This window comes from Mytilus edulis, chromosome 13 (genome assembly GCF_963676685.1).
Source record: "Mytilus edulis chromosome 13, xbMytEdul2.2, whole genome shotgun sequence".
Lineage (NCBI taxonomy): Eukaryota > Metazoa > Mollusca > Bivalvia > Mytilida > Mytilidae > Mytilus > Mytilus edulis.
Window position 1 is genome coordinate 60,898,358 of NC_092356.1, and position 12,239 is coordinate 60,910,596.

General features: G+C 31.4%; 1 protein-coding gene across 1 annotated transcript; it reads left to right on the top strand.

Annotated features, from left to right (window-relative positions):
• Positions 1 to 9,951, top strand: LOC139500725 (succinyl-CoA:acetate/propanoyl-CoA:succinate CoA transferase-like). Its single transcript, XM_071289562.1, has 7 exons — positions 1 to 673; positions 1,513 to 1,665; positions 2,066 to 2,305; positions 3,701 to 3,889; positions 4,799 to 5,014; positions 6,913 to 7,179; positions 8,157 to 9,951. The coding sequence occupies exons 1-7, from the start codon at positions 493 to 495 to the stop codon at positions 8,339 to 8,341; spliced, it is 1,431 nt and encodes a 476-aa protein (XP_071145663.1). The 5' UTR covers positions 1 to 492; the 3' UTR covers positions 8,342 to 9,951.
• Positions 9,952 to 12,239: the final 2,288 nt, after the last annotated feature.

Consider the following 12,239-nt stretch of genomic DNA (forward strand, 5'->3'; position numbering starts at 1 on the left):
AGTCTAAATATATTATCAGGGTTGTGAAAGGGGAAATAGTAAACAATCTAGCTATTGATCAATTACGTAATCTCAGAGGTTAATTTCCGATTATTGTTGTTTACTTTGTGATTTCATCCGATTTTAAGACATAATTATTTGGTCTGTGTTTATCTATTCATCTTATGTTTTATGTTCCCCTTTTAAGACATGCAAGTCGGGCTGATAATGTGATACTATCTTTTTGGGTACGTTGCACTTCTGTGATTCTCTGCAGGTTCTTGTATCTGTCGCAAATTTTATACCAGTCGACGAGCAGGAGCTTCAGTACAGAACGCTTCGGAAACAAGAAACCAGTGTCATCATTAAAGAGCCGATAACTCAATAAAACATAAAGAGGTCACGGACGATGGCTTTCTTGAAGAAAAATATTAAATTCATAATTGCAGAGATTACTTTATTTGTGAGGTATTTGAACTAACGCCATATATTACCACTGGTCAAACGCAAGAAATGGCATGCTCGTTGCAAGGTGTCAGGTCTGGATTTCGGAGTGTGAACAAGTTTTGTGTGAGCACCAAATTGACCAATTTCAGAAGTTATTATCTCTATTCACCGGAACCTTTCCATCCACTGCCTGACAGATTGCCTCAAAAAAATACCGCAGAAGAGGCAGTTCAAGTTATTCAGTCAGGTAAGATGATTAAAACAAAATGATACTACTCTTCTACATTCATTGACATTATACATGTTATATACATACACTTTTTAAGTCTTTTATAGATTTCATTTAGATTTAATTGTTTAGTTATTAAAAATAGAAAAAGAAAACTATAAATGAATGTACATATTAAGTTGTAAGATCTCAAATTTAAGTGGTTAAAAGAATTATCACAGTGTTTTTAAAAGCAGTATCATTTTATGTCAATGCTAAAGTGTGTTAGTAATTGAATAAAATTTGGAAATGATTCCCCCGCATAATTTGTTTACTATTCAACATGTTCAATGACCCATGATGACAATGTCATGTTTGTTACACCTCTTGCAATGACAAATGTCATCATTACCAAACAATATCTATCACTCAAATGTGTGAGTTTTCATTGAAATCACCTCCTCTTAAATGTAAATCTAAATTGACTCTGAGACCAATATGTAATTCATGTATAAGTCCCAGATTGACCACAGTTGATAGCTAAGCACTTGTATTTACATAGTTATGACACTGCTTCACCAGCTCAACTCAATACACAACACAATACTTATTCTTCATCTAAATAGAATTAAATGATTATTTTGAACAAAAATATTCTTTCAATATGAAATACTCATGTACTCTACATGCTCTACCATGTCTACATGCTCTTTGCTCATTTTAAAATGGTAGGCTCTATATTTGTCAATGCCTTTATGCAGAGGGTTAGCTATCTATTTTTGTTTAACAGTGTATCTTGAAAGCTATAAAAGTTAGTAAAAAATTAAGAAAATCCATGTTCTAATAAAATTGATAATATATATCATTATTTAATTCAGGATTTAGAGTGTTTGTCCATGGAGCAGCAGCGACCCCTGTGCCATTGATTGAGGCTCTATGTCAGCATGGGTTGAAGGCAGGTTTAAGGAATGTGGAACTATTACACATTCATACAGAAGGACCAGGCACATACAATAAACCAGAATATGAAGGTGTGTGAACAGAGTTATTCCCCTGGGGGTATCTAAATAGGGAGGCTAGAAAAAAGTATTAAAATTAAAATTTTACAATATTTACATAACATGTACATATTTAAATTCTTATTGCCTTTTTTTACATCTGGAGCTAGATTTAAATTTGTAAATTGATGAAAGTTATGACTTATCATTTCCTCAGAAGTGTTTGATATGCAGAAATCTTAAATTAGGACTATTTTTGGATGTGACAAGCTTTTAAAAATATTTCGTATCAATTATGCCTGTCTGTTTGTGGGGTATATGAGCTTGATCACTTAATAAGGTTCTTTAACTTTTGTTGAAGGATTGTTGTCTGATTATTAAATGCATACCATATATTTCCTTTTATTTATTTAAATTTATTTTATTTATAAAGGAATATTTAGATCCAACTCTTTATTCCTTGCTGCCAATGCTCGTAAAGCTGTTATGGATGGGCGAGCAGATGTTATACCAGTCTTCCTTTGTGAGATACCTTTACTGTTCAGAGAGAACAAGATACCTCTGGACGTAGCTCTAATATCTATCACACCACCTGATAAACATGGCTTCTGTTCTCTTGGACCCAGTGTGGACTGTACTCGTGCTGCCATTCAGAATGCCAAGTATATCATAGGTATGGGTAATATTTGATTACTTACAAGATGTCATTTAATTTGACCCTACTGTCAGTCACAATACCTGAATCCTGATAAATAGGGTTCTGTTCTCTTGGACTCAATTTGGACTGTACTTGTGTTTTTTTTTTACATTACACTGTTTAGTATAACAAATTCACAGGGTTAATGTGGGTATTGAGTTTTTGGTTTGCTTGCCAATAGTGCTAGTTATTGTTTTGTAATTATTAGATTATAAAACACTATTTAGGAAAATAGGTGATGGCATTACAACATATCACTTGTTAGTATTTTGCTTTTGCAGGTTTGACTAGGTAATAAAAAAAAACTTTCCTAGAACAACAACAGGTGATTGTATTATCTACCTGTCAAGTTTAATTTTCCAGGCTTAGCCAATCAAAACTTACACAGAAAAATAGGAGATAGTATAGTCGACTGGTCACAAAATTATTTTTATTTTTCAGGTTTCAGTGGTAGATCCAGTTTTTTTCATAAGGAGGGGGGCCTGATCCAGTCATGCTTCAGTGATTCCCCATATAATCAACCATTTTTTCCCCACCAAATGGTGGGGGACAGGCCCCCATGCTCCCTGGATGCGCCTATGAGTTAAGCCAATAAATTATTGCTTAAAAATAATATATAAATCACACACTGATATTTTATTTGTAGATTTAACCAATGAAACTTAATTTGGGCAATGGGGATCAATAGACCTTTTCAGAAAGTTATTTCCTAAATCATTAATTTTTCCCTAAAATTTTAATTTGAAACAGGTTATTTCCCTTTTTGGGAGTAGAATTCAAAGCTATGAGGCAATGATGATCAATTAAGAGTCAACTATTGGCAGTGTTTAATAATTTGAAATGTTAATATAATAAAAAGAAGATAAAAAGAAGAAGTATAATCGCTAATGAGAAAACTCTCCACCAGAATTGAGTTTATGTAAATATGATAATTATCAAAAGTCTTAGATGCTTTTCATCATTCTTAATAAAACTTGATAATATAGCTGACAATGTTTGTTAATCAAAATAACTCATGAATTGTTTTCTTTATACTTCTCATTCTTACTCTTCACTGAAGCAAACCTATGTTTATACCAGTATACTACCACACAAGGGAGATAATTTGCACTCAATTGAAATTTTATAATCAAAATAGGGTTTTCAGAAGCAAGTTTCTAGAAAGTCACATAGGTGAAAGCATAATAAACTACTGGTAATTACACAATGATTTTCAGGTTTAGCCAATAGACACTTACCTAGAAATATTGGTGAAGGTCTAATCCACCAATCACATGTTTAAATTTTCATATTTAGAGAATAGACATTCAGATGAGAGTTCCTATAGCAGATGGTACAATCCACTGACTAAACAATGATAATTTTTTTCAGGTATGGCCAATAGACACTTGCCGAGAACTATAGGAGATGGTATTATCCACCAATCACATGTGGATACAATAGTTGAATGTGACTACCCATTACATGAACTAAAGAAGGGGGAACTTTCACCTGAGGAGCTAAAGATAGGGAAACTAATAGCAGAACATTTGGTTGAAGATGGAGCAACATTACAGATGGGTTTGTCTTTATACACATATATTTTACTGTGGATTCTGTATTATTTATAGTATACCAATTTATTTCTTTGATTTCATAAAAACAGGGAAACCACAAATTTCAATATTCAACAAGGTATAAATTATCTACAGGCTTGAATTATAATATTTTTTGGCGAAATCCAATCAAATATCCATGAAAATACCATTTTGCCTTTTTCACAAAAGAAAATTGGAAGCCACACAAATAAATGAATCCACATGTACAGTATGTGAAATTACTATTTTAGTGTTGAGTGTGTTGTTAAGTTTATGCAAATAACATGTGCTAAGATCTGTATAACTTAAAAATTTATTAACAAATTTTAGCTTAAACACAGTGTTAAATTTGATTGGAACATCTGTAAATGATGTTAATGGCTAAACATGAATAGCAAATGACTTAAATGGTAATATTATGTACAGAAATCAGATTTCAATTTCCACACTGGATATAGGATTTAATTTTCAAACAATATAAAATCACACGCAATATCTTTATTTTTGTTAAGGGGCCAGCTGAAGCCCGCCTCCCATTGCAGGATTGTCTTGCTAAGTTGAAGACCCATCAACATTGGTCATTTTGGGTCTTTAATAGTTTGCTTTACAGTATGTTTTGTCTTCATTGTTGAAGGCTGTATGGTGACCTACAGTGGCAAAATTGTTCATCATTTTGTCTCTGGTGGAGAGTTGTCTCATTGGCAATCTTACCATATCTGCTCATTTTAAAACATACAAAAATTGATATATACCTTTATATATCAATGTATATGTTTATTGTGTTAATTATGTGCTCTTCTATGCTGCATGTATTGGATAATATAATTTAACACTAAAGTGAAAACAAAACAACTTTGCCTGAATCATTGTATAATAAATGATTGTGTTATAGGTATTGGATCTATACCAGATGCAGTATTAGCCCAACTAAATGATCATAAAGATTTAGGAGTTCATTCGGAAATGTTCAGTGATGGAGTTGTAGAACTTGTTGAGAATGGCTGTATAACTAATGCTAAGAAAAACATAGAGACGGGAAGTATTATTAGTAGTTTTGCTGTAGGAACAAAAAAATTATATGACTTTATGGATGATAACCCATTTGTTGGTAAGTTCTAGGTATTTATAACATTAATGAGCATCTATAATTAGATGAAGATTGTATGAAATGCAATTAAAACCCTATGTTCATGATGTTACTGACTTGATTTCCAAATCTTCAAAAGATTAAAAAATTCACTTAAATATAGTTTTTAACATTTTTTTGTCATGCTTGAAGATATTGCCTTGATATTTTATAAATATATTTTACACCATGACAAATTATAGATAAAATTAGCATTTTTCCCAATATAATGAATTTTTAACCGGTAGGGGACTATGTAATTGCTATGCAATACTCTCAGAATGCTTATTTTTCAAAGACATATTTTTCAACAGTTCGCTTTCTGGTTTGTCTACCTATGATGTGTGTCATGCAGCATGGCCATTAGTGTAAACCAAAGCATTTTACTTCTAAAGGACAAAATAGGGTTTCGGGTACTACAAGTACACTTTATAAAACCTTCTTTTTTAAAACTATTAATTCAATTTGAGCTAGAATTTCCATGAATAATCACAACGGTGTTGAGATCATTTAATGAAAAAGCTATGAATTATAATGAAATTATTTTGCACTTCTGAGCTTTGTTTACAACATTTTCATATCAATTATATATTTGATGTTTTGGGATACGATTGCTTTCAAGCAATCTGTAGACTTATACCAGTGGCTCAGGGCAATGCCCTCATGTCAATCGTTTTATTCTAAACATTAAGGAACATCTCAGATTCTTATGATTTTCTTGCTTTAAAGGTAATAACAAACAAAGGGATTGAATTTTAACAACTATACTATAATGTTCTTTTCATAATCTTCACTTTTGATATTTCTCTTGACTTATATGCATGTTTTTAACAAACACGGAAAATCAGAATTAAGCAGTATTTATATTTAGTGTTTTTATAAATTTAGAAACACGTCAGAGGGTATTTCCCAGTTTTGATAAACATGCGAGAGTTCTCTGAATTCCGATAAATCTATTTCTGTCATATAAGAGCTGAAGTGGAGTTTCTCTTATATGTCACTGTTATGAAACTGATATTTGATATTGTACTTCCATAAAGAAATATAGAGAACCATCTAGGTCTTTTAATTAACATTTAATATACGTTCTTGCTCCAGGGTTTGTTTAGGTAATTATGCGCATGCGTATAGTTTTCTTGACTTCAAGGGGTATTTGATTGAATGGTTGCTCTGGATTCCCCACTCAATTGAATGATTTAAAACTCATGGGATCGTTTCTATATTTGTCTGCTACTGAGGGTTATTGTTGTTTCATAATTTTAAATCATATGCATCATTTAAATTAAAATAAATGTAGTCCACATGGCAACACCCCTTAGGGGAAATGGAGTCTTCCATATTATCTTTTCGAGTTGTCTCCCTTCCGAAAGTAACTTCCGTAAATTCTGAAAACAAATCATGTCGAGAAAAATTATCTCTTTCTGTCGATAAACGTCATGTTATATTAAATACGATTGCAATTTTAACCGAAGAATGTGTACAGAAAGGAGTCACGACCACTGACCCACAGGAAATTAAATATTTTTAAGAGAGTTAGGAATGGGGTTCCTCCTAGAATTATCGTAGGAAAATAGGTGAAAAGATACGAAGTGAAATACCTTCTCTCACTCTGAGTCTCTGCTGTGACTGCTGTGGAAAGTAAACTTGGAATTGATAGTGCAAAAATAAAACACAATGAGTACATTGTTCATACACTTGTATCCGGGATTGGCTATTTTGTAACTTCAGATTACATAAATTACATTTTACATTTGCAGTTGAATTAGTTTTGAAAATAATATTATCCAGCTACATGTATACATGTGTAAATGAAAACAATGGCAATTGTATCCCTCAGAGCATTCTGCTCAATGATTAAATTATGTTCCTGTATTTTTCAGAAATGTGTGATGTAAGCTTTACTAACAGTACGGCAGTTATATGTCAGAATCCTAAAGTAACAGCAATAAACTCTTGTATAGAAGTAGATCTTACAGGACAAGTCTGTGCCGACTCAATTGGAGAAAAGATGTATTCAGGATTCGGTGGTCAGATTGACTTCATTAGAGGTGCTGCCCTTGGCCTTGATGGTAGGGGGAAACCTATTATAGCCATGCCATCAACCACCAAGAGAGGAGAGAGCAAAATTGTTAATATGCTGAAAAATGGTAAGAAATTATTATACATGTATTATTTGTATATTTATTAATAGATACAAATATGTGTATTCCTAAAGAAGACAGCTACTTATTGGGTAAGATCTAACTACTCTTTACATCAAGAGAATCTTAGTATTGTGAAGTCTCATTAAGATTTCATATTTTTCTAAAAGTATAAAAGAAAACATTTCAAATCCATTGATCATATTACATGATTTGTCTGAGACATGAATAACATAAACCTAATATAGTTTGCATAGAATAAAATGCATTTAAGCTAACTTCTCAATTTTTCTGTGAGGAGGCAGGAAACAAGTGTATATTTTTGGCCTAATGACTTGTTTACAATAACATTGAAGATATATTTTTGGCCTAATGACTTGTTTACAATAACATTGAAGATATATTTTTGGCCTAATGACTTGTTTACAATAACATTGAAGATATATTTTTGGCCTAATGACTTGTTTACAATAACATTGAAGATATATTTTTGGCCTAATGACTTGTTTACAATAACATTGAAGATATATTTTTGGCCTAATGACTTGTTTACAATAACATTGAAGATATATTTTTGGCCTAATGACTTGTTTACAATAACATTGAAGATATATTTTTGGCCTAATGACTTGTTTACAATAACATTGAAGATATATTTATGCATGACACTGAAGATATAATATGCATTACATTGAAGATATATTTATGCATTGATATAACTTATTGTGGATTTATTATTATTCATTGGTCCGATTGGATACCATTTTTCGTGGATATAGGTGAACTTCAAAGTCAAATGATTAACGAATTATAAATTTTCTATAGTTTAGTATGCAGAGATTGTTTAAACCACAAAAATGTCAAAATCAAATATCCATGAAAATGGAAGTTTTTCTTATCCACGAAAATTGATACCCACGAAAATAAAAGAAATCCACAGTATGTACCTTAATTCCATAAAATGAGGTTTATTTTTGTTGCAGGTAGTGGTGTAGTGACCACCAGGGCACATGTTCACTATATTGTAACAGAGTACGGTATAGCTTATCTTTTTGGAAAAAATATTAGACAACGAGCGTATGAACTTATCCGACTAGCTCATCCTGATCACAGAGAAAGATTAGAAAAGGAAGCTTTTGAAAGAATGAAGTGTATGCCATCACCATAGAAACAATTTGTTATTTTGTGCAAAATTTGATAAAATATGGATTGTGCTGCTTGAATGCCTGTTTCTTCCTTATGTAGTGTCTTCTAACTGACAGAAAACCAATACATAATATAATGCATCTGTTCAAAAAAACAAGAAGAAATTGTCCTTGTGTAGCTGTCTCAATGATGTATACCCAACAGTAATGTTGTACAAACTTCTTGACCAATTCTTTCTTCACTTAATATACTAAATGTAAGGATGTTCGCTTGTCATGTTTTAGAATTTTTGTCAGATTTTCAGAATCCTATGGTTTTATCCATTTGGATGCCTTAAACTTTTTTGCCCATTGACCCCCATTTTTATCTTAATAAATCTTTTGCGTGTATAAGCCATTTGTAAAAGTCTTATAAAATCTTATTTATTTTTTAATAGTTTGTGAGAAATTAAACTTGTCAATGATAAAGCTATGAAAAATTAAGAGAGAACATTTTCCCGCTACAATTTCATTGGCTAATATCTTAAAAACAAGCACATTGACCTCTATATATTTTTTGCTTCTTTGATTCCTTAATTTATCCCCTATTAATATATACTAGTTTTATGAAAAGCTATTCATTTTGAAACTGAGTAGTGAACTTCCTTAAGTCTCAAACAAATTGACTTATAGATTAAAATATTTATGTTTTGATTGCGAAATCCTCAGTCAGGCCAGTAGTTCATATTGCCCAGTATTGTCTGCTAAAACTAGTTTTTTGCAGTACTTCCCACTGGGTAGGGCATTACACATAAAACTCCAATCCTATGTTAACTTATTCATTATAAGGTCAAAGTTTATAGTAAAGGGTTTTAACAATGAAATTGTGGTCACATCTGCTAAATTATTATTGAAGTTGTGGTCACTTTAACTTGAAACTTAGTACTAATGTACATTATGATTTGAGCTTTTAAAAGTATATATGAATAAAAAATGGGTTTTGTCTAAGATTTGTAATTCACTAATTTTTCAAATGGAATAATGTGTATCATGTTAAAGAATTTGATTAAGGCAGTTTATCATGAAGTTGTGGTTATATTATTATATTAACTTCAACCTTAGTATGATGAGAACTTTTTAGAATATATTAAAAATTAATGTTTTGACCCATATTTTTGGATTCACTGAACAGAGAAATGTGATAATGTGTATCTGTTTAAAGTTTGAATTAAGATAGTTTTCTGTGAAGTTTTGGTCACCGTAACTTGAAACTTAGTACATATGTTCATTAAACATGTAATATTTTTTTGGATTGTTGATTGATTGTTTTTCATTGTTTTTTTTGGTGTTTTTTTTTTAAATGTATGGCAAATTACATGATGAGATTTTGTAGTTCAGTGAACATTGAAATGTGATTATTGTAAAACCATGGACATTATAAGGACATAATATTTATCTGCTGTCATAAGGCAGCAGCTTTTGTGCCATAATATAACCAGTGTTGTTCCTGCCTAGCTACTATGTAAATACTACTGAGGGAGTGGACAGGACTAAGGGAACGTGAGAATGAGTGGCTGGAAGCAGGGAATTAAGGGGGAGGGAAGTAGGAATCAAGGGGAGGAGAGGGAGTAAAAATAGGGATGTTTTCAGATTTTTTTTTAAAAACAATTATTGTTTGGAAGTAAGGGGGATGAGAGTGAAAGTAGGGGAAGGGATTTAGGGAGTAGAGGGAAGGGGAGTGGAAATCAAAGACCCCTGTCCACCCCTCACTATACACTTGATGTATTTCATTTGCTTTTCCCTTGTATAAAAATATTGATATATAAATATAATAAAATAATCTGTATGTGAAAGTACTGATAATATATTGTAGTATAGAAATAGTAAATGATAATCATGTAGTCAAAAATTGTAGCATTATAATCTAAGCAATGGAGTATGTACTTCATTTATACCTCTTGTTGACAAGCTGGGAAATTTGAAGGCAAGAAAATGTTGTTTGGGGATCTGTATAATACAATTTGTTTGTGTGCTGGTGACTACAAGGTAGCAACTATGCAGACCTGTCACTGTTATGATATAATGGTGATTTCCTACAGCTGTAGACCTGTCACTGTTATGATATAATGGTGATTTCCTACAGCTGTTATGATATAATGGTGATTTCCTACAGCTGTTATGATATAATGGTGATTTGCTACAGCTGCAGACTTAGATCTAGATATCCTCCTCTGTATATATAATATGTATACCCCAAAACTGGCATTGAAAGGATTTTAAAAATTTTGAGTTATTGCATTTTTATTCCCAGTAAAGTTTTCAAAGAGTGATACTGAAATTTGTTTCATTAAACACATGTGTATTGTCAGTGATTATGAATCACAATATTGTTTGTTTGAATATTATTTTTATGGATGACACTCCATTTTTATATGACCGGGAAAAAAAATTTGCGGTCGTATATTTGTATCACGTCGTCATAGTCATTGTCTTTCGAAGATGGATAATAACTTTAGTAAAAGTCAAAAGAAATCAATAAAATTTTAACACAATGTTTATAACCACAAAAGGAAACTTGGGATCAATTTTGGGGGCTATGGTTCCTAAGGTTTAGGAATAAGAAGCCCAAAGGGGTCCAAAACAAGCATTTATCTAGTGTCAGTACAAAAAGTTGTGTATAAGTATTTCAATTGTACTACAATGTTAAATACCATAAGTAGAAGGTTGTGATATATTTTGTGGGTTATGGGGCAAACAGTCTAGGAATAAAGGGCCAAAAACAAGCATTTTTGTAGTTTCAAGACAAAAATAGGAGTTATCTTTCTTTGTCCATAATTGTTGTTGAATCACCTAAAACCAATGCTTTATGAAATCTTCTTTGAAAATTGGAGTTATCTTTCTTTGTCCAGAATAGTAGTTGAATCAACTTAAATCAATGCTATATACAATAGACAATGCAATATTCACTTTACTACCAACTGATAAATTAAAGCAGTCTTTACCATTCAGTGATTACAAGCACTTTGATTTCCATTCTAGGGTCATGCCCCTTTACAAATGGATTTTTTTTTAGTTTTGGTTCTCTTAACTTAAAGGGAAATTCCGCGATTTTTTACTTATCATCTAATTATGTTCATCTTAACATAAAAAACACATTTGCAAAGTTTTAAATTTATATTCCTTCTAATAACGGAGAAAATCAAGTATTTGTAACTTATTTGGTTGAATTCTCGAGTGGGTTGTGACGTATTAGCCCGATTTATTGAATTCTGGGAAAAAATAAAATCTGTTTAACTCTTATAGCTTATCGACAATATACGTAATTAAAAGCGCACAGCTGACGAATGGTCGAAGTTATAAACCACAATATAAGAATGAACGAAAGTGAATATGCATATATATACCGTTTTGTATTGATTGAATTAAACTCCTATAAAATTATCTCTAGTAAATGTTTTTGAATAAATTTAATTAATTATTGTTGAGATTTTTTTCATAAAATATTTATTGAACATTTTTACTGATATTGAACTGAAAATATTTCAGTTCTATTTACCGTTATTGTTTTGATAATCATTTCAATGCAACTAATGTGTGAGCAGAGTGTGTATATTATTTTGTAAAGGTCACTGTATATTTCTCGGCTTGAGGTCAATTCGTTTACCTTGTAGCTATTTAGCCGCAGGTGTGAGTTCAAGCGTACACAGGTATAAATGTTGTTATTTGGAAAGGATAAATAGAAAGGATTAGAGTATATGCTGTCATGATGTTAATACACTAAGATTAAATACACGATGAGAATAAAGATACAATAATTAAATTGTGTAAATTAATTGAAAATAAAATTCAGATTCGTAATTCTGAAAGTGTATAAAAATAAAAGGAAACAATTTTTGATTACTTTCTTAGCGGCAATTGGCGTAAAGATTCAAATATGAAGCA